The sequence below is a fragment of the Epinephelus moara genome, chromosome 21 (genome assembly GCF_006386435.1).
Source record: "Epinephelus moara isolate mb chromosome 21, YSFRI_EMoa_1.0, whole genome shotgun sequence".
Classification (NCBI taxonomy): domain Eukaryota; kingdom Metazoa; phylum Chordata; class Actinopteri; order Perciformes; family Serranidae; genus Epinephelus; species Epinephelus moara.
Window position 1 is genome coordinate 33,368,543 of NC_065526.1, and position 22,624 is coordinate 33,391,166.

Here is a 22,624-nt window from a genome sequence, read left to right on the forward strand (position 1 = left end):
GCCTCGGGTGCCGTATTCTGGTTTGCTGACTTCCGCTGTGTGTCCGACCCGAGCGAGGCTACACTAAATAGCCATATAGAGAAAGGCTTTTTTGTCGCTGTTGGGTTCAAATAAATATGCGGATCTTCAAGGGGGGGTGATACGAACTAGGGGCAGTTTTATTAATGGTAAAAAGTTCCGCACAGCTGCTTTAATCAAACATTGTCAGTATGGCAGTGGTCAAATTTAAACATATTTATATAACACCAGCACAGTATTGGCTTTACGTGTCCTCAGACTGCAATCTGTATTTGCTTCACTTCTGATTTTTTTTTTTTCACAATTTTGTATTCTGAATGAAATTATTATCCCAGAATTCTAAGAATAGTTTTAATGATTAAAAATCTGCTCTTGTTTTTTTCTGAATTTTCTGTAGATTTACTATCTTTTCATTTACATTATTTATATGTGACTACTTTGCTTTTATGTTTTACTTGCATTGTATTTCTGACTATTTTTTTTATCATTTTTTATTGTCTGTCTTTCTTCTTCCCCAACTTCTCTCCTATTTCCAATTAAATTCATCTTTAGTTTGTGTTTCTTCTTAAATCATGATGTAGTGATCAATATTTATGTGTGTCATGATGAATGACCAGTCTGTCTTTTACTCTCCCTCTGCCTCTGTTCCTATCACCCCCTGTAATTATTCTCCCCCTCCATTTCTTTTTCCTTCATCTTCTCATCAATCTTTATTCTGCCCCCCTCCTCATTGTTACACTCCACTCCTGCCATCTTTTCCTCGTCTCCACTCTGTTCCAGATGTTTGACGATTGGTTTAGTGGTTCTGGGCTTGATGGTTCAGGTTCGAGCTCAGAGTTGTCCTCTGACCTCGGCTCTGGTTTCAGTGCTGGGTTCGGCTCTGAATCCAGCTTTGCCTCTGGGTCTGGGCTTGACTTTGGGTCTGCTTGGGGTTCAGGAGAGGTATATTTTCCTTGTTTGCTTGGTTAACCAGCAAACAATAAAAGGCAGAATGACAGCCAAAAGCCTGAGTATTGAGGAGACAACATTCACAATACAACATAATATAAAACAATATTAATTGTTAATCTGAGACATAGTGCTTCATTTATTAATTGTCCTTTTATCTTGTTGAAACAATTACACCAGCAATAAACACCAACTTACATTCACAACCTCAATGCTCAGGCTTGTAAACTGTACATTACCTCTAACCATGTTGTCTTAATTGCTGGCTGGCAGGTGCTGAACTGGAATTATTTTTACCTAGCTGGCTCAAGTGCTGTGTGCGTGTGCATGTGCGTGTGTGTGTGTGTGAGTGTGTGTGTGTGTGTGTGTGTGTGTGTGTGTGTCTCACTGCTCTCTTTGCCCCTTGGTTGTCGCTCCAGCAGCCAATGTTACTGCTTGCACACTCATGATCAGCTTGGAATTTTCTCAATTAGCTTCAGTTCATTTACTTTGAGTTCAAATGTTGTCATTCCCAAATGAAACATTTCAACACGAAGTTTTACTTTTCATGGTAAAGTGAATAAACTGAAGGAAACTGACTTCAAACTTGCGGTATAACCTCAGCTTGAGCTGCCATTTTGCTTTTTTATACAACATGGTAAAGAAACAAATCTGCCTTTTTACTGATCTGTTTTGTTTTCTCTTTTTGTATATTGCTGTATACTGGCAGTTCCCAGTCAGTGCAAATACCAAGGTACACTGATGTGCACAAAATGTAATACTGAGTTAGTACATTTATTTATAACTCACACTTTGCCTAATTCTACAAATTATCCTGGAACAGCCTCTGTATTTTCCGGTTAGGATATAAAAGCAAGACTACAAGGCCACTAAAGGCGGCCTGTATGAACATATTGGATGAAGCAAACAACTTTGTTTTTCTGAGAGCCTTACCCATGCTAAAGCTAAAAAGGGAACATTAGTCCCTCAGAGTGGCGCTAGTCCAAAGCCTATGAAGCGTTTTATTCTCAGGAATGTACTTAGCAAATGTTATCATTATCCGCCTGTTGACATTTGGCAACCCTATTGCCAGACAAAATGTCAGCATTGTGCGTTTCTGCAAACTACGAATATGTTACATTTGTATGTTATGTAAGGGATATGTTGAAACTTTCCATTTCTTAACATTTTAACAATGCTGTAGTTAATGTGTGACTAGGTTTAGGCACAAAAACCACTTAGTTATTTTGGAAATAAAAAATTATGTCTGAGCTTAAAAAATCTGGTTTTAGTGGCACAATCACAGCTAAAGAAGCTGCCGATGTCTTGTTAAAAAACAACTGCTTTTCGAGGCAATATCCCTGGTAGAAAAACAACAACAGGTTGCATGATTCGTGGCTAAAAAGGCCACTGGAAACAAAGGTGAGTCTCACTAAAATACAATTGGTTTAATTTTTGTTGATCATGAACAATGATCTGCAGCAGTCTGCAGCTTGACAGGCATCTGGCCTAGGTGTCACACCATCTATAGTCCTCTCCATCACCTGATGGCAAAGGTAGCACATAAACTACGACTCTTTAAAAATGTTCATCTTGTGCACAAAAAAATGTAAATGTAACATAATTGTGGTTTTCAGAAACGTACCATGCCAACATTTCTTCTGGTGAGTAGGTTGCATTTTGGCCCAAACAAAGTGTAACAGGCATGCTCATTGAGTGTTCAGAATGAAAAAGAGTTAACCCTCTGGGTTCTATAAATGTGCGAAATGCATTTTTTGTTTGTATAAGTATTTCTTATCACAGGCAGTTTAATAGAAATCCAATTATTATTCCCTAATTAAACCAAACTGTTGGTTGAGTAATGATTTTGAGTAAAGTTGTGGGGTTGCTGCATTGTAGGATTCACCCTCTACACATTATGAATGTGAAGAGAAAATGTATTGGCAGGATGCACAGTAGTCCTCAAGATATCCTGCATTGGATTAAAATGCTCAAAGCATCAACAGGCAGATTGATTATTATTGCCATCCTCTGCCCCCACCAGTGGATTGGTACAAGTAAAGACATTAAGTCACTGATCATCTAATGAGCCATGTGTCAGCAGTCAATTGTCAGTGTGCCTTGGAACTGAGTGTTTCACTGAAAGGCCTCTGATACACTATGTTGTCAGTTTGTACAAAAAATGTACAGAAACAATTGCTGTACTTTGGTCTGATGCTGCTTAGTTAAAGGAATACACTACATTTTTTAATAACTTCAGCTTTCCTGTTAAGTGATGAGAAAACAGACAACAACGTCATCCTTTAAGGTTGCTGACTCCACTGCTTCATGCTACATTGAATGGGAGATACATATAAGTGTAATTTGGTAAAATAAAATGAACATGAACAATTGACACAACAGTAGAATTGGTCTAATTTGGCTGTGGCATTAGTAAGCCAACAATCGATCAACAAACTAAAGTGTGAGCATGATGTCTTGGCATCAACAATCTTGAGGTGACTCAGATAAATGTTGTCATGGGTGATCTTATCACTTAAGGAAACTGACCCAGTATTCCTTTAGACTGACAGGCTGTCACCTTTGGATTTCGCGTTGGTCCCTATTGGAATGGCTGAAGGGTCAACGAAAAGCTTAGCATAAAATCACGCTTTTTTCCCATGTTAGCATATTTTCTGTGACTCATCACTCTATATTTGTCTGCCTGTACTCGTGTCTGTCTGTGTTTGTGTGTCCAGGGTCCAGCAGGAAGAGATGGAGCTCCAGGTCTACCGGGACCTATGGGAAAGAAGGTGTGATCATCAAGATAAATATGTAATGGCCTGGGAGCTCAGTTGGCTGTATAAAAGTCATAGAGACCTATAACCTTTTTGCTTGTTGTGGTTCAGCGCAAAGTGGCTGATATCCACAGGAAAGAAAGTGAAACTATTTCTAAGCTCAACTTACCAGATGCTTCTTAAATTACCATATTTCGCCACCACTGAACTAAGCCAGATGACCATGGTTTATATTTAATTATATAGTGAAGAGGAAAAAGTCAGTGATTTTAAAGATTTATTAAATTTGATATTCTATACTATACACACATCTAATCTTGTTTGATGGATATGTTTCATCGTGTATGGATTAGTAATACTAATTTCTTTCTTGCTTCTTTACATTCATACATTCATAGGGTGACCAAGGGCTACCTGGGCCACCTGGACCAAAGGTAATAATACTCTACATAGAGTAAGCCAAAAACATCTACTGCACACTATGTGGTAGTGTGTATTTCTATTTTATCCACCAGATAAACACATTTCTGGTTGTTATTAAGAAGGGCAAACAAATGTTAATGGATAGCTTTTTCTCTTCATCTCTGTAGGGTGATTGTGGGTTTGTAGGTACAGAAGGTTCCTCTGGGCCTCCAGGGCCAAATGGTCCACCAGGGAAGAGAGGCCCACCAGGTCCCCCAGGACCCCCTGGTCCCTCTGGACCTCCAGGAACCAAATTCTTTGTAGAGGTAACCATACCAAAGATCTACACACACATATGATTGCTGTTGACCATTCCATGCAGACCTACTTTAATTAATAAGCCGAGAAGGAGACAACAGTTTCATTTTGAGAAAAGGATGACATCTTCCACACCACATGGAAGATTTCAGTTCGATGTTTAACATCAGATTGTGTTTTGTTTTCAGGATATGGAGGGATCTGGGAAGAGTGACATGCTGATTGGAGCTGGAGCCAGGGGCCCACAGGTCAGTGCCAGAGTGTGTGTTTTTTTATGTAGACAGTGTATATTGTTTCATATACAGTAAGTGTTTTCTGTTTTGTTTTCTCCAGGGCCCCCCTGGCCTACCTGGCCCACAAGGACCTAAGGTAATATTTATGAAAATCCATTAATTGTGTATATTATACTTGCAGAGGGTAGCTGGTATTCTATTTTTAACAGCTAACAACACTGATGTTAGCTGTCTCTCTGAGAAGTGTTGCCCTTGCATGCTCAGTAGTTGAAGATGCTCTCTCATGTCTTCTGTAGGGTGAGGATGGAGCCACAGGTGCTCCAGGGCTCTCAGTGAAGGTAAACTGACTCTGAATTGACACTGCTTTGATTTTTTTTGTCATTTAGTGTATGAAATTCAGTCCTTTCTGGTGTTATCAAGCTTTACTAGATATTTTTGCACTATTTTCTCACTCTTTACAATGTATTGACAGTAACAGGGAGGGATACCACTGAAAAGCATTTCTCATCATTTATGAAGATGAATAGCACCACATATTGTATATGCAGCTCTAGTAAAACATGTAACAGCGAAAGGTTTTTATGTTACCTGGCTGTGTTCATTCTGTGTGTCCTTGTAGGGTGAGCCAGGGGACCCAGGACCAACTGGTCTTCAAGGTCCCGCTGGACTGCCTGGTGCTAGGGTAAGTAGCAGGTGCTTAGACAACAAGTGTGTTAAGGATTCTGGATGTTTGATTTGCATTTATCAGGTGCAAAGTAGTTTGTTCCCTCATACAGTTGAAATGGCTCTGGTTAAGGTTGACCAATGTTTTTAGCAATGAGTAATACTGTAAGGGGTTGTAATTTCAAATTATAAATCTGTAAATTGCTCTGTTAGTCTGACATTTTGGAAAATAAGAATGATTGTTGTCTTACTTGGACTCATCTGGACATCAGTTTAATTTCTGTGCCTTCAGATATCCAAGGTGTGTTTAGTGTTAGCTTAGCTTAAAACTAGAAGCAAAGGTAAATAGTTAGCCTCCACCAATGAGGAAAATAATAAACCTACAAACAACTCCACCCTCATTTACATGTTAGCTACATCTTTTTAACTAGCTAGCTAGCTAACGTGTGCATTGGGAAAGTCTTTGAAACTGGATGAGACTATGTTACTTCAGTGAATCTGTCACAGCAGGGCCTAAAGTTAGCATTAGCTGTTGATGGTAGGCAGCCTCAATGTGTTATTGCTGGTCAAACCACAGTGACACAGCAGGGGCCTTAAAAAAATAAGTAATAATGGTGAATATTTACTGTTGCTATTGAATAATAATAGTAATGTTTTGATTCAATAGCTCATATTCATTGGCTTCCCCAAGGACGGCACCTTTGATACAATTGCTACAACTGGAGGTCTATATTACTGCCAAATGCTGCGGTCTGAAACTAGACAACCTCAGGCATCCATTGGTACCCACCATGTTGGTGTAGCTTGTTAAGAAACGGGCGAGATAACGCTCCAAAGTAAGACTACATTTTGGCGAGGGAACAACTGGCACGGCCATTTTTGCAGGGGTGCCTTGAACTTTTACCTCAGGATATCTAAATGAAAATGGGTTCTATGGGTACCCACAAGTCTCCCTGAAACCTGAGAAGGCTTGTTCCCAGTAAACGTTTTGGTTTTTTTCAGTCAATGTAGTCCTTCAAATGAAAGTTGTTTGTTAGTCTTTTTAAATGAAGGACAACCAGCCTATTTGAGGAGTACTGAATCACTTATAACATATCGTAATATGTAACACATTAAAACAGAATTTTTATATAACTCAAAATGTTACTGTATTGTAGTGGTATTAGTCTATGGACATCAAATTAGCCAAATTAACTGTAAAAAAGGAAGTTTGGTAGCTCATAGCTCATACATCTCATCAGTCAAATATATTAAAATGTGAGACTCTCCCTGCAAATCACTGACATCCATTTGCTAATGAATGTTTTCGTAAGCCATCTTTGAACAGGTTAATGTTGTAGGGGCTATGGTCGATCCTGTTCACAAAGAATATCCCTGTTCCAGTCTGAGAAGGATAATGTATTAAAATTATTTAAATTAACTATTTTCAGACCCCTCCAAGGCAAAATATGGTTTCTAGAAAATGGTTAGCAACATGTAAATAACTTTTATTTCTCTTTACAAACAGGGTGCCAAAGGGGAAAAAGGAGACACAGGACCCAAGGTAGGGTTGCTGAACAAAACATAAAATGTGGATATTAAGTGATACTTCATAGAGTCTACTGCAGCATGTATTGTTTGTTCCGTCTTCTTTACACTGTTTGATGCTGGAGGTCTAGAGGCTATAATATATATTCTTGAAATAGCAATGTACCAAATCACAATGTAAAAACAATGTGATAAAGTGGAAGGGGTTGCTCATGATAATAAAGCTACAAAGAATTATCACATTAATCTGCTGCTCCCCTCGGCTTCACAGAGCTTAATGAGTTTCAGGTTCTGGTTGTGCTGTCTGACCCAATGCTTCAGTGTGTTGGTGCACTCTCATTGTGTTGTTTTTCAGCCACAGCAGACAGCTCTCTGCAGTGGGAAAGCTCTAAAACCCCACAGTGCTGCTCAGCACCAAACAACAGACAGACACAGTTTGAGAGTAGCTGATGAACATATAGTGAAGCATTTACCAGCTGAAGATCCAGATTTCTCCCTCAGGAGTTGGTAGAGACCAAAAACCGAGCTAAAAGGGGTAATATTGGACTTACATTCATCGGGTGGCTAGTGCACACCTCCTGATTAATGATCATGTTGCCCTTTTGCTGATGGATGTGTAAATAAGTGACAGTTTGTTTACAAGTTCTTCAGATCAACTTAAAAGGTAATGAAATGTCAACTTGTATCTGCTGCTCCAAGTGGCCAAAAAATCAGTTATTGCAGGTTTCCATAAACTTTCCTTTCAACTTCTTGGTTGCATTATTAAGTTCATATTCCTGGTTGCGGCTTTGTCCTCTGCCTTTGATTCTACCCTTTATTCACACTTATATTTTTATAACAGACTACTTATTCTTTCTTTTGTCTTCTAAAGGGTGATAGAGGTGTTGATGGACTCAGTATCCCAGGACCACCTGGGCTTCCTGGACCCCCTGGACCTATCTTGAATTTGTCAGATGTACGGTGACACACAAACACCCTATTTAGTGAATTTTACAAATTTCTAAATGTGTAAAACATATTGACGGTGCTCATTTTGACTTATTGCATATTCTGTCTACAGCTGCTGCTCCTCAATGTTACAGATGGGATCTTCAACTTCACAGAGATCAGAGGACCACCAGGGCCCATGGTGCATAGCACTACGCTATTAATGCTTTGTCTTTTAAGATGTCACCTGCTTCCCTCTGCAAATATTTGAATGCATACACACAACAATAAGGGCAGAATGAGGGGAACAAATAGATAAGCACTACTCACATATATGACATCAGTTCAGAGAGCTAAATCAGTTACATAATACATATATTTGAACTACAATAAAGCCCTATACTTTCTTGTAGCAGCATTTTTGAAGTGCTTTGGCTGTTTTTGTGTTTGATGACGCTGTGTATGAGCACCATTACTTTTGCTTGCATCTGTATATATGCCTGTGTATGCATGCTTATGCGTGGATGTGTGTTTTGTCTGCATGTTGCAGGGCCCTGAAGGCTTGCCTGGCAGAGCTGGATTTCCTGTAAGAGCATTTTGCAACACTACCTTATGCTGAGCATTTGTATCACCTGTTGACTGAATTCATTGAAAATTTGCTAAACTGTGTGCATGAGTATTCTGCAATTTATGAGCAAAGATGCAACAGTTATTTGAAAGCAATGTAACTTTTTTTCCGACTTTGCTTTTGCTGTCTTTGGGCTTAACAGGGTAGGTATGTTATTGGCACAGAGTTTTCCCTTTTAGGCTACGTAAATAGAATTTATTCTCTGGTAATCAGGGACCCAGTTTTTTCATAATTGTACAAAGCTCCTTTTAAAATGTAATCAGATGCATTAAACCTCCAAACTACCTCCTCACTACACTTTAATTCGTCCCCAGGGCCCCAGGGGACCAAAGGGAGACATTGGCCCTCAGGGTCCCCAAGGGCCATTAGGGTTGAAGGTGAGAACTAGAAACAGAATGTGGATGATGGCAAATGTCATTTCACTTTTGTATACAAAATCAGTGTTGTAAATGTTCTGGATTTAATTTCTGATTTTTTTGCACCAACAGGGAGAGAAGGGAGAGCCAGGGGTGACCATTGCTGCTGACGGATCCCTCTTATCAGCACCAAAAGGCCCCATGGGGCCCAAAGGCAACAAGGTACCACACAAATGACCCCTTACCCATCCGACTCAATCTTACCTTACCCAGTAACTGATGCTTACTGCAGTGGTCAATGATAGTCCGATGCTGCATCTAATCGTGTAACCTCTGAAACCTTAAAAGTAACACAGTTTTACATTCTGGTCCTTTCATGCTACATCTCCCACCATAATCCCTACAACACAAATTGTCAGTTTTGGACAGTAAAACGTTGAGGTCTACCTCAAGGATCGAAACAACAAATATTGGACTCGCTCAACATCCTGAGCCTTATACATACAATGATGCTCAGCTTTTGGAGGCTTGAACGGGGACCAAATCTGGGTCCAAATCTTCACAAATCTTTTGTGAAGATAGCAATAATCTGTCAGTTATTCTACAGAAACAACTCATTCAAACCCACAGATAGAGAGACAAGCTATTTTTGAAAACACTACCATTACTGCCATTAATGTAAATCTCATGCCACATTGTGCTGTACTGCCTTGTTGTTTCACAGGGTGACCGTGGGTTCCCTGGACCTGCCGGACGGATGGTGAGTTCATGTTAAATAGAACATGAATATCTACAAACTCATATTTGTTAATCATGACAAACTGCACACAAATCTATTTATTATTAACTACTGCGGAAAACTGTTGAGTGAGGAACTACAATGGATTTTTATGTACATCACTGTATTTATCTCAGGGCCCAGTAGGACCACCTGGACAAAAAGGAGAGTATGGCTTCCCCGGTCGTCCAGTGAGTACCTTGAGTTTGTTGTATGTATAGCTTAGTTTAGTGCCAAGAGAAATCATGTTTGTTCATTTGTTTTTATCTATTTGTATTCACTCACTAATTTAATTACAGATAACTTTTCAGTGGGGAACCTGCCACATCATATCTGTCAAGAAACAAAAATGAATTTAATGGTCAGCACATGTTTGCTTGTAATGAAATTATATATTGCACAAAATGGTTGTGGCCACACACTCATCCCATTAAAAAATATATGATATCCATATCTACATGTGGAAACATTAAACAAAGCACCCTAGAGCACCCAGAACTGTTTAAACCAGGAGGAGAGCAACTCCTCATGCCTTTTTGTCCTTTACAAATACTGATGTGTTTCATTCTTTCTCTTCCCGTAGGGACGATCAGGTATGCCTGGGAGGAAAGGTGACAGAGGAGATTCTGTTGGCCTACCGGTAAGAGAAAAAGGAAACGACCTGTGTGACTCTAATCAATAATTTGACTATCAGACAGATATATTCATAGCATGCCTCAGTCTTGTTTTGGATGTTGGTGGTGGGGTGGTCCTTTTCTTTACATTAAGTTTATGGATTGTCCCTTAGTTTTTTCCTGACTTTGAAACTGTGCGCTGACTGTGCGCTGACATAAATGAGATGATGTGCAGTGACACTAATATCATAATACTCTCTCACAGGGACCTCCAGGTCCTCCAGGCCCACCTGGACTTCCAGGAAGAATTACTGGGCTGAAAGGAGTAAGTTTCCATCTGTGGCTTTATATTTAATTATTTAAATTAAATTTGCCATTTTCAGTTTGTGGACTGGGATGATGATGATGATGATGATGATGATGATGATCGTGAGGATGATGAGGATGATGATGATACACAGCCAGCACTTTACATTGCAATATTTTAAAGGCTTGTTTCACAGCGTAAAACAAGTCCAAAATGCTTTTGAATGGTAGAAATCTAGGAAACTTATTTTTTATTGATGATATGCATTATTGTAACAGATTTGACTTCCATTTAACAGCACTGAACCTCGTATTTGCATGTGGATGTGTATTAGAATTTGAAAAATTATGACGTTAACTCTTTTCACAGAGATTGTCCAATTTTTCTACAGGCCATTCAAATAATTTGAAAGATGCTGTAATCTCATGAATCATATAAAAATACAACACATATTGGCTTGTGATGAAGTATGAGTAGTTTGTAGAGCACCACTATGATTTGAAGCCAGTTTGTATAAATGGAGTATTTTTTTCTTTGTCTTACTTCATGTGTGTAAAGCTCATCTACAGTACAGTGTTTGACCTGACTCATTTAGTCTGATTACGCTGCTCTTCTTTGAATTTTAAAGACAGTGTTTCCGGTGCGCCCCAGACCGCACTGCAAAAACGGAAGAGTAAGTCTGAGTGGGACCATCTGATTGGTCTGTTTCAATTTGAAATGGGACCATCCGGTGGTTCTGTTGGTGTGTGGGTGTAGCAGCATGGCAGCTCTTTGGTCTGGGCTACAAACAGCATTCCCCCATCTTTTACCTCCTTCCTTTATATTCTCCTCTCCTCCCTCTTGGTTCTGCTTCTGTCCTAATGATCCTTAAAAAGACTAGTTGTCTGTGGGTCTGGTCGCATTTCTTCAGGCGTTAACATTCCTCTTGTATGCATGTTGTATCTTAACATGTATTTTATACACGATTCATCAATTATCTTTCATGACAGGTTTGTGGTTTGATCTACATGCAGAATTATTTGTAACTAGCTGCCAGATATAAATTAAAGATGCAGAAGTCACCTGTTAATGTCATGTGGCTTGTCCCATCTTTGGAGCATCTTGGATTCATTTACACCAAGACAGTGTGTTTGTTAAATTCAGTCTGATCACCTATGATGAATGTTAATGCCAGGTGTTAAAGGGGGTCTGAGTCTGAATCCTGCTTGCCTCATCTGTCCTTACTGTCCTCCGTGTCAGGGAAGAGGAAGCTGGGTAAACCTCTGACAGGAAGTAGAAGATACTAATGATATTATGGATACTTTTACTGTGTAACTTAATCAGAGTTTGTGCCAAATCACTTTTAAGGTAAATCTATTTTTTTTTTTTTTAAGTAATCCATCCACCTTAAAATCCAGTGACATGATTTTTTCCTGTATTTTCTTGCACACTCTACTCTTAACGTTTGAACTACATTTTCACATGCTTGGAATAACATAAGAAATAATAAAACGGAAAGAGTTTCAAGAGTGGAGGGGTATTTTTAGGAAGAGAATGAACCTATAACATCAGCTCTGTCGCTCAACGTCAGTACATTATATCTCTTTCTTTCCCTGTTTGACATCATTCTCAACCTACATTAGAAAATTATTCGTTATAAAATGAACTTAGCAGCATACCCTTAATTATGTGTTTAGTCATCAAGGCTGAGAATGTGTTAATGATTTACTGTACTTATTTCATATTCATATCTAAAATGAAGTTATTTAGTTTACTACTACTTTATATTACAGATATTGCTGAGGTCTGCTGCTAAATTTGGTGTCACGTTTCATTCAGTAGAACTCCATTATCATAAATCAGCAGTTATAAAAATGGGTAAACTGCAATAAACTGCAGTTAACTATAATTCTCAAATTGTGCCAACAGCTCATTTCTGGAAACAGAGATCTTTTATTAAAATCTACCATGAAGGTTTAACATGATAGGGAAGAATTCTGATTGGAATTTGGCTCCTTTTTCTTCAAATGTCATTCTTTGGGTTCTAGCTGTGGTGACAGGCTCCCTCATAAATGTATGAAAACGAATCTCTAAACTTCCCCCTGACTATATAAGGGAATCATGACAGTACACTACAGATTTATACATTTGACCCACGAGTTACAATTTAAATCTCATTATGTCTTAATTCCTGGTGAATTATTGAAACTCCTAAAGCAACTGTCATGAATCTGTGAGCAACCGCACATTTTTAAATCTCTCACTTCCCACCACTGTCTAACTTCTTATGTAAACAGGGCGAGTAGTAAGAAAGTTTTCAGTAAATGTATTCATTTTGTACTGTTATGATTTTGTATTGATACTTTATTAGTGACCACAGGGATTATTTCAGTGCCTCTGTTACCGTCTTACACATACACATTTGAATTAGCACTGGGCAATATGGAGAGAATTAAATGTCACAGTATTCTTGAACAACTACCTCGATATCAATATTGCGACTATAATGTAGGGTTGACTATTGGTGCTTTTACAGATATTTAGAGAAGTTTTTTTAAATGATCAACAGCTATGTGAATATAATGACTAAGTGGGTAAAGGCAAATAATAGAACAGTCTGGTAAGTTCAAAAAAATTACATAATTTTACTGTAATGCAGCCTTTTAAACCAGGAAAAGACAAAACTTACAATTTTACAATGTCCAAAGTCTAAGATGATGCCTAGTCTCACATCACTATTGATATACTGCCCAGCAGTAGTTTGAGTATTGTGAAATATAACACTGATGACAAGGAAGCTGAGGGCTATCTTTGATCTTTTTCTTATGATTGTATGCAGCAAATTGCTTCCATTGGAACGTTGTTTTAACACTCTGTAAATGTAATTTTCCTTTTGAGATATTTGCAAGATGCTATAAATGTGATGTAAGGGCGCCTAGTTTCATTCAAAGCAGCTGTGGTCAAGTTGTGGTGTGGCAGGGGTGTCCACGGAGTTATTGACAATACCTTACTGTAAAGCATGAAAAAATAGCAACAGTTTGGATTAATGCAGATCTGTTTTGTCAAAACATGTTTAACACCTGTTTCGGCCCTGCTATCTAACCTTTTGTATCTTACCACAGCCAAGACAGGGTTGTACGTGCTGCTGTCTCAAGCACGCATCCCGTGTATTTAACAGGTGTTTTTGCAGTGCTGACAGTCATGTTTTAACTATTTGCATCTGTGTCTTCTTTTTATTATAACCCACGTTTTTAATATTCTTAACAGATGTTAAAAATGAATTCAATGTATGTGTTCAGCAGTCTGTACAATGTGTACATGTGCACATGCCTGCTGTTGCAAACATGCATGTAATATTAATCAATGTGTGTGTGCTTGTGGTTTGTGTGTGTGTGTGTGTGTGTGTGTGTGTGTGTGTGTGTGTGTGTGTGTGTATGTGTGTGTAGGAATCAGTGACAGGGGGAGATGTAGTTGGACCTAAAGGAGAAAAAGGAGATATGGGATTTCCTGGAGAGCCAGGCACACCTTGTAAGACCCTTACATCAAACATCTGATTTCTTGCCATTGACTTTTTCATGGTAAATGTCTGTCGGAACTTGTATCATTTATGCCTTTTCATTTTTCATCTCAGCACCTGCATTTCCAGATGGAATTGTGGTGAGTACTGATTCATCATACACAATATATCTAATGCTAATAGGGTCAGAAAGAAATGGCAAATAGTCAAGCATCAGTCCAGTCCAAGCCTTAAATTATTCAGGAGTTAGGATTCGTATCATGGTAAAGGTAGGGACAAGCTGCAACTTCCAGGGATTAAAAGTGCCAAAAACTGCAGTTCTTTGAACGACCACTTGAGGCTGGCTCCAGAAGCCACTTAATCCCCATAAACACCCATGTTAAAATGCATAACTTTATGGGAGATGTTTACAACCTGGTACAAAAAAAACAGTTTTTCACATGATGATAGGTAAGGATATTTTCACCTTGCATTGATGGTACTGGATTGTTGGTTATTGACTCATTATATCGATAAAGCTGATGGATTGCTACGCCCCTAGTTAAAGGTGCACTGATTAATATTTTATACTACCAATAGATCAAATGACTGTTAATGTACCCCTTCACATATCACAAACCCACTGAGAATTATCACTTGTCTCTGCAGTTGCCCTCAGCTCTACGTAGCATTTTAGTATCTCTCAGCTCATTGTTTTGGTTTTATCGCTCTCATATTTACTGTTTTGGTTCATTTCCAGCAGCAGGCAGCTTCTTTCAGCTATGAACCACTCCCTGCCCGTAGCAAACAGCAGGCACAGTTAGGGACAAGCTGGTGAACATAGTGCTGCATCTGAGGAGCCACATATTTCCCTCAGGGGTTTATATAGACCATGCAAACAAAACAGAACCAAACAAGAGTTAACATTGTACCTAAAGCATCAGGTGGCCACAGACATGAGTACCAACAAATGCTATTGTTGTATATGTAGGTGTGTATATGCTGGATGTGTAAACACGCCACTGTTGCTTACATATCATAACTGTCTGCTGCCTCCAAATGGTCACAAAAAAAAAGATAATGCATGCCGCTATTTTTGCAAGTCGGCATGTGGTCTGGTTGAGCGGATTATCCGAATGTGAGCAAGATATGATCTTGGAGTGTACACACTTGACAGTTATTGATCTTCAGTATGTTTGTGGATCCCTTAGGGTGCTAGAGGTGATCAGGGATACCCAGGTCAGAAGGGAGAAAAGGGTGACGAAGGTCTGCCTGGTCCTCCAGGACTGCCTGGGAGGTCAGGACTTGTGGTAAGTTCTAAAAATAATACTATTTTAGTAACTTAGTAATTATTCAGGTATTGAAATGATCAGCCAGTGTAGACAATGTATCAGATCACATGAGCTTTACATAAGTGAAGACAGTCATCTCAACGAAATATCACTTTAAAAATGAAGTGAGGAGTTAGCAGAGGAATGAGTGTGTTTATATGGTCCTGTAGGGTCCAAAGGGTGAATCCATCGTGGGTCCCCCAGGACCTGTTGGTTCTCCGGGCCAGCCTGGAGCCCCTGGGTTCGGACGACCTGGTCCCCGAGGGCCCCCTGGCCCTGCTGGACCACCAGGAACTGCACCTGCATATGGATCAGGTATGTGTGTGTGAAGGTGAGAGAGATTTAGACTTCACCCTGTATCCATAGAAGTTATATATCTCATGCATTACACATGAGGCTGACTGGTGTCGTTGTCTTGTATCGGTTAATGTATTTATGATCATTAGATGTCAACATCCCCGGCCCTCCTGGTCCTCCCGGCCCACCAGGATCTCCAGGATATGCCAACCCGGTAAGATACCTGCCATTGAGGAAGGCATCTTACTCCTGATCTGCTGGTGGTTCAGTTATCTAGGGCTGTCTTGTACACTACAAGAAATATACAGTATATACTAACATAATTATGTTCTGAAGCACTCATCATTCATTCATTCATCATCTGTAACTGTTTATCCTATTCAGGGTCGCGGGAGCTCTCATCGTAATTTTGCCTTAATATTGACACCTAGAAATTGTAAAGTTAACAAAATTACCATTACTAGTAAATAATGTTAGTATATTATGATGTTATGTATATTCAGGTGTCTACCTACAAGACGAGCCACGCTCTGAGCAGAGAGACTCACCGTGCAGCAGAGGGAACCTTGGCCTACGTGTCTGAGAAGGGAGGAGAGCTGTACATCAGAGCACGCAATGGCTGGCGCAAGATCCAGGTATGTATTGTGTCTACAGACATGTGTGATTGGTTCAATGCTTGGACTTTCTAATCCTTTTCTTTATCATACATCATTTATTATCAACGTACAAGCATATAAGATAGATATCTTTCAAAGAAAATATTTCAAAAATGCAGCCTGATCATGAGAGACATTTTAAGTTTGATCTGCCATACAGCACAGTAATTTAGATGGTCTCCATGTCACATTTGTGCCATCATCTTCAGTCCCATTTTTCTAAAAAGTGGGTTTGATTTGGGATCGTGGTTCTTAAGTAGATTCAGTCTGTGTGTCCCTTTTTCAGCTCGGAGAGTTGATTCTTTCCGGACCTTCTGCCTCAGCTGCGTCTCAGTCCCTCAGCAGACCTGGAGAATGGAGCAGACCCCACAGAATCCACAGCCAGGTTCACACATACGCATACACACACACAAAGTCAGGTGTAACAAGTTATGGAGTTAGTTACGACGTCTGAAGTGCTATTACACTGTTTGAGGACTCGCACCACCTTATGAGGACATCAGTGACTTATGAGGACATGAGTACTGTCCTCATAAGTCACTGATGTCCTCATAAGGTGGTGCGAGTACTAATGAAATGTCCTCATATACAGGTTGTACCAACGCACACACACACACACACACACACACACACACACACACACACACACAAAGTCAGGTGTAACGAGTTATGGGGTCATACCGACAAAAAGTGGGATGGAGTTAGTTACGACGTCCTAAGTATTTCTACACTGTGTGACTTGTGAGGACATGGGTACTGTCCTCATAAGACACACACACACACACACACACAAAGAAGATCCACAGCGGGGAACTGTACCAAATCTGATAAAAAGCAGATCCAGTCGTGACATAAAACTGTTCATAGTAGTACATACATCTTTGTAGCCCCCCCGGGATGTTGTAATGTTGCAACTGCAATGACTGATGCAAATTGGTGAAACACAAACAACATTGATTAACACTTCTTTACTTCAAAACACACCCAGAGAATTGCTGACACATGTTGAAAACAGATCAGACAAATCACCATGACAAGGGCTGTTGCATTCAGATCTATTGCACTTGCTGAAAGAATCGGTGAGTTAGATTAAATATGCATGGTGAGTGGCACTTTAATGTAGAATAAATCATCAACTCAGTATAGGGCAGTTTTATTCTTACCGGAACAAATTGCTTTCAATTTTAATGAAATAACACAAAAAAAACTGGAACAAATTTTTGCAACTTAATTGCAAAAAAAAACATCTAAAAACATCGCAATACGCATTGCATTTAAAGAGAGAAAAAAAAAAAGCTGCTGTAAAATCACATATTTTAGGCCACAACAATGCCCGCAAAATCCTGGAGGGACTTTTGAAGATTCTCTGGAAACATCTTTAAACATATTAAAAACCTTAATAAACATACTAATTCATGTTCTTGTTAAAAAGGAGCTGCAAGAGGGCAGTAGAGGATATCAGCCCAGCTATAATGTCCTACCACAGACGTTCAATGCTGTACCTGGGGTGAGTGTAACAAACACATGTATGCACTTGCACACACCTACTGACATATACATACATGCATACACATGTCAGACCCAGGTAGTCAAAGTCACCTGGCTCAACGCCAACCTAACTCTGGCACAGCTGACTGATCTGTGATGAGTTACATGTCAGATTTGGACCAAGTATATTTTCTCCTAATCTCTGCATTTTTCTCTTTCCCAGCTCCATCTGGTAGCACTGAACGCCCCGCTGAAAGGGGACATGCGTGGCATCCGCGGGGCAGACTTCCAGTGCTATCAGCAGGCTCGCTCTATGGGGCTAACAGCCACCTACAGGGCCTTCCTGTCCTCACACCTCCAGGACCTGGCAACCATTGTGAGGAAGGCGGACCGCACAGACATGCCCGTGGTTAACCTCAGGGTAAGGAGACGTTTATATTAACATTTTAAATTTCATTTAAAGAAAATACAGACTTATCTCAAGAAAAATGGAAGCAAGTTGATTATGTGTTTCACTGTATTTCTCAGTCACAATTCTTACACAGTATTTCTGACCTTTCATACATCTTTCATAACTTGGAGTTAAGGCATGTCACCCAGTGTGTTCCTACAGGTTTAAAGATACACTCAGCAGTCATCAGAGTTGATATGTTTACTGATGACATATCCATCTCTTTTCTCATCTCCTCTTAGGGTGAAGTGTTGTTCAATAGCTGGATGTCCATCTTCTCTGGAAATGGAGGCACATTTAACCCATCCACACCCATCTACTCCTTTGATGGACGCAACGTGATGACTGACTCAGCATGGTGAGTGAATGTGTGTGTGTGCGCCTGTGTGAGCAAGTAAGGGAAAGCATTTGTGAGAAGAGAAACTAGAAGCAATCATTCAAATCGATGATTTCATGAGACACAATCGATCTGGAAATAACTCAACAAAAGACAGCTTGTTTTACAGACAGACCATAGATCTCATGTCCACATGGACAGCAGCTGTCACTGAAATGGACAGTAGTGATATTGCCAGTAGTTAGAATGTTAGAATACAAATAACAGATGGCAGCAAGACTGTGTAGGTGTTATAAACACATTAACACAAACACGGCATGCATTGGTGACAGACGAGGGAAAACAAGTATCTATCACAGCAGGGCATTTTATGCACGATGTGGGAGCATGAAAGATGGTCTGAATTTAGACATTATTTTGGGGAGATAATTTGTGAATATTGGGGTGTAAAGTGTATTGAGATTATGTCCCACAATCACAGGTCTAAAAAGTGTCAGATTTAAACACTTACCAGAGTTCTGCTGCTCAATCTGTAGCTCACAGGTCCCAACAGACTCAGGTTGGGTTGGGGTTTGTTCAGTTTTTTATTAGCAATTAGAATAAATCTATTTTTTCTAACCTTTATTTACATTAGTAATTTATAGTATTGATAAAATTGGTAATAATTTTGTAAGAAAATTCTCTCTCTCTCTCTCTCTCTCTCTCTCTCTCTCTCTCTCATGACTGTACCAATCGCCTGCCCCTGTGTGTCATGTGTTGTAGTAGGAACACAATGCCCCAGAGAGAAGGAGAAGGAAACAGAGAGTGTAGACATCGTGTTGCATTAACCTGACATGCTAACAGTCAGTAATAGATGACGTGAAAATATCCTCAGATCTTGTGGTTATATATTTTAAATTTACCACCTGTAAACCACAAGTAAACCACTGGGGAAGCACGAAGCAACTTCATCACTCTCAGCCTCTCTTTCCCACTCTTCACTGACTGAGCACAGTGGCAGACTCCACTCACTGAGTCTCTCTCCCTCTTCCCCCAGGCCAGAGAAGCTGGTATGGCACGGCTCCAATACAGTGGGAATCCGTCTGACCACCAACTACTGCGAGGCATGGAGGACGGCTGACATGGCGGTGACGGGCCAGGCTGCGCTGCTGCAGACAGGACGTCTGTTAGGACAACACACCCGCTCCTGCTCCAACCACTACATAGTGCTGTGTATAGAGAACACATATGTGGGGAACACACATCAAAAGAGGACCTGAGGAGACAGAGGAAACACACACGCACTCTCACATAAACACACATGCAGGCATGCTGAAAGTGCAGAGTAGAAAATGTGACACACTGCACGAAAAATTTGAATTTGAACACATGCGGGCACATACACACATCATGATGACATATCACTGCATAGAAATTACATTCAAGTATACAGACAAAGGGCACTTTTGTTCATACATGCTGATAAAATACACACGTTAACATGCAGAAGCAAGTGTGTCCACTAAGAAAAATGAACACATGCAACACACATTTGAGTTCCTTTCACTTTGTATAGTTTAATCTTTAGCTCCAATGTGTAACCCAACACTTCATAATGTTGCCACGCATCCGTCCCAGTCTAGATTTGAATTATTTATGTTCATAATGGACATGTAACAGAGCAGCATCATTACACAGGACATTTACAGTATGGGTTGTTGAAGTGAAAAACGACACCAGCTGATCTGAGTAGAACTGAATAACTTTACAGACAAACAAATCAATTGTACTTTACCTTATTGCTGATAAATTCAAATGTATGTCATAGTTTTATTTTTTTCCCTTCAGTTCCATGCAGCCATTGGTTTCCATCCATTTCCCTACAGTATCAAGTCTGCATTATGTTTTTTCAGCATGTTACTGTTGCACAGTGTATATTGGTTTTACAAGTGCATGACTTTAATAGCATTACCTCACAACAATAACATATTCTGACAAAAGTAATGTAGACTCGATGTTTACTGTGATGGATTCAACACCTGAAACAATTCTGCCAAATTATTTTCATAAAAACAGTTCGCTGTGATGTAAAATATAGAGGGCGATTTATGATTTGTAGTAACTAGGTTAAAACTTGCAAAATCATTAGTATGGATCCATGTTCAATTTCCTCTGCAGGGAAACAGCTTATTGTAGTCTTTACCAATACTGTTATGGATTCTTGTGATTTTATTGTCTTCTATGAAACAGAGTTTTGGGTAAACGTCATCCTTTTACAAATTTCAACCTCATTTCTGAACATGACAGTGTTGTAGTTTAGACCCAAATGTTGTGTATCAAAGCTACAATAGTTGTAGTGAAGAGACAGGCTGTATTTTAACTGTAGAACAGACTTTCAGGCTATACAGGAAATAAAATAATCAGATGTGAGTCATTCAGGATGATGATTTCTAGTTAATAAGGCGGACAACATTCTGTATTACTGTTATTGTCAACAAAATTATTAAAACTAAGAATGTGTTAGTCCATCTTTTAGTATTTGGTACCCAGCCCCTAGATTGGTTACTAATACGATCTTTAAAAACAGGTCACAAATATATATATACTTTACAAATATATAATATGAAATAGTATGAAATTTTCTAAAACAGTTGGGCACTGTAGGTTTTTGCAAACATTGCTCAAACAGCAGGAAACAGAGCATTTGTTGGGGACTATTTTCAGGGGCGGATTGTTACACATTTGCCTTACTGTAGTATTTTCAGCAGCGGAATGATTTTTTATTAGATTTTAAGGAACAATGGAGCTCTATGGCAGAGCGATAAGATATATCAGGCTTACACACACAACACTTGTTACCAAGATCAATTTGGTTTTGTTTTTTAAATGGGTTTTGTTAATAACAGGAAACACAGAATAACACCAGATTTACCTTTAAATGTGAGCACAATGTGAACCATTTGAAAAACATACTGTACACATGTAATGAGATATTCCTTTGGTCAGACTTTATATTTGATTGTTCCTCTTAATGCCAGACATCAGTGTCCATGTCTTACTGCCACATTGTAGCTGTAAATACACTGTATGTAAATGACTTCCTCATTCCTCCACAAAGTCAACCAATCACAGCATCACTTACTCCATTCTTTTTTTCGGGCCACTGAAAAGCCAAAAAAACTGGCTGGAGTTGACCAAAAACATTTTACCACTAGGAGCTTCTCTCTAATGTTGAAGCTACAGATATTCAACAAATATAAAATACTGCAGTCGTGCAAAATATAAAAAATAAATGAATGAACCGAGGCATGTTTACCGGGACACTTAGCTTGCTCAGGCTACAAATGTAGGAGATACAGATAACACTGAAAGCTTCATTTGTAACCACAGTGTGGCATCCCGTGCTGAAAGCCTGTTGACTCACCGGCTTTGTTTACATCTTTTATTTATCAGATTAATGCATCACCAATTGGCATCCCATATTCCAATATTAAAGCTTAATTGTCTTTATCAGGACTATTTCCCTCCTGTTTTCTGCTGACCGTTAGTCCTGCTGCCTGCAATAAAGTGATCTGACCTTGTATCTACATTAACATCAGTGCTTTAGCGTTAGCATTAGAGTTGAAATCAATGTGTGATTTTCATTAATTTATACAGTAGCAGGACATAGTGTGAAAATCTAGCGAGTTAACTTTCAGATTTTGATGAAGTTGGAACATGTGTATATATATGTGTGTTGTTATTGTCAAAATGTTTTTGTTTTTTACTCTGTAGAGGTAGGTTTTGTATGACGCACACTAAATGACTTAAGATTTTCTCTCACCAAGTCCTGATCAAGATGTAGTTCCAGTGTTCTGCCTGTAGAGGTCAAAGTGTCTGATGTTTAGATTGTGAAAGCAGTGGTAGTTTTCCTGATGTCTGATTCTGATTACTGTTCAAACAAAACTTGAGCTTCTGAGGAAAGAGAACGTTTATACTGACTGACTGGTGCTCACTGAATAAATATGTCTTATGTTGTTTTTTTTAATGTGGTGACTTGTTTATTGTCCTTTACTGAATGCCACTGAAGTCAATATGAAAAAACTACATATGGCTATGAAATAACTTTGAAATAAATAAATGAGAGAATAAATAT

At 39.3% G+C, this 22,624-nt stretch overlaps 1 protein-coding gene across 4 annotated transcripts in view; it reads left to right on the forward strand.

Moving 5' to 3' along the window:
* col15a1b (collagen, type XV, alpha 1b) overlaps nucleotides 1–22,624 on the forward strand; it is a 69,457-nt gene extending 46,833 nt beyond the window's left edge. For 2 of the 4 annotated variants that reach the window (XM_050074522.1, XM_050074523.1), the window contains exons 15-43: nucleotides 3,684–3,737; nucleotides 4,121–4,156; nucleotides 4,313–4,450; nucleotides 4,631–4,690; nucleotides 4,776–4,811; nucleotides 4,972–5,013; nucleotides 5,295–5,357; nucleotides 6,846–6,881; nucleotides 7,737–7,820; nucleotides 7,926–7,994; nucleotides 8,343–8,378; nucleotides 8,735–8,797; nucleotides 8,909–8,998; nucleotides 9,501–9,536; nucleotides 9,692–9,745; nucleotides 10,138–10,194; nucleotides 10,434–10,493; nucleotides 11,104–11,148; nucleotides 13,901–13,982; nucleotides 14,086–14,111; nucleotides 15,162–15,260; nucleotides 15,452–15,596; nucleotides 15,728–15,792; nucleotides 16,082–16,213; nucleotides 16,521–16,619; nucleotides 17,667–17,741; nucleotides 17,946–18,143; nucleotides 18,416–18,531; nucleotides 19,547–22,624. In XM_050074522.1, coding sequence (XP_049930479.1) covers nucleotides 3,684–3,737; nucleotides 4,121–4,156; nucleotides 4,313–4,450; nucleotides 4,631–4,690; nucleotides 4,776–4,811; nucleotides 4,972–5,013; nucleotides 5,295–5,357; nucleotides 6,846–6,881; nucleotides 7,737–7,820; nucleotides 7,926–7,994; nucleotides 8,343–8,378; nucleotides 8,735–8,797; nucleotides 8,909–8,998; nucleotides 9,501–9,536; nucleotides 9,692–9,745; nucleotides 10,138–10,194; nucleotides 10,434–10,493; nucleotides 11,104–11,148; nucleotides 13,901–13,982; nucleotides 14,086–14,111; nucleotides 15,162–15,260; nucleotides 15,452–15,596; nucleotides 15,728–15,792; nucleotides 16,082–16,213; nucleotides 16,521–16,619; nucleotides 17,667–17,741; nucleotides 17,946–18,143; nucleotides 18,416–18,531; nucleotides 19,547–19,769 — 2,319 coding nt within the window. In that variant the 3' untranslated portion in view covers nucleotides 19,770–22,624. The remainder of the gene's footprint in view (nucleotides 1–3,683; nucleotides 3,738–4,120; nucleotides 4,157–4,312; nucleotides 4,451–4,630; nucleotides 4,691–4,775; nucleotides 4,812–4,971; nucleotides 5,014–5,294; nucleotides 5,358–6,845; nucleotides 6,882–7,736; nucleotides 7,821–7,925; nucleotides 7,995–8,342; nucleotides 8,379–8,734; nucleotides 8,798–8,908; nucleotides 8,999–9,500; nucleotides 9,537–9,691; nucleotides 9,746–10,137; nucleotides 10,195–10,433; nucleotides 10,494–11,103; nucleotides 11,149–13,900; nucleotides 13,983–14,085; nucleotides 14,112–15,161; nucleotides 15,261–15,451; nucleotides 15,597–15,727; nucleotides 15,793–16,081; nucleotides 16,214–16,520; nucleotides 16,620–17,666; nucleotides 17,742–17,945; nucleotides 18,144–18,415; nucleotides 18,532–19,546) is intronic. The other 2 variants (XM_050074525.1, XM_050074524.1) reach the window with 2 other exon arrangements.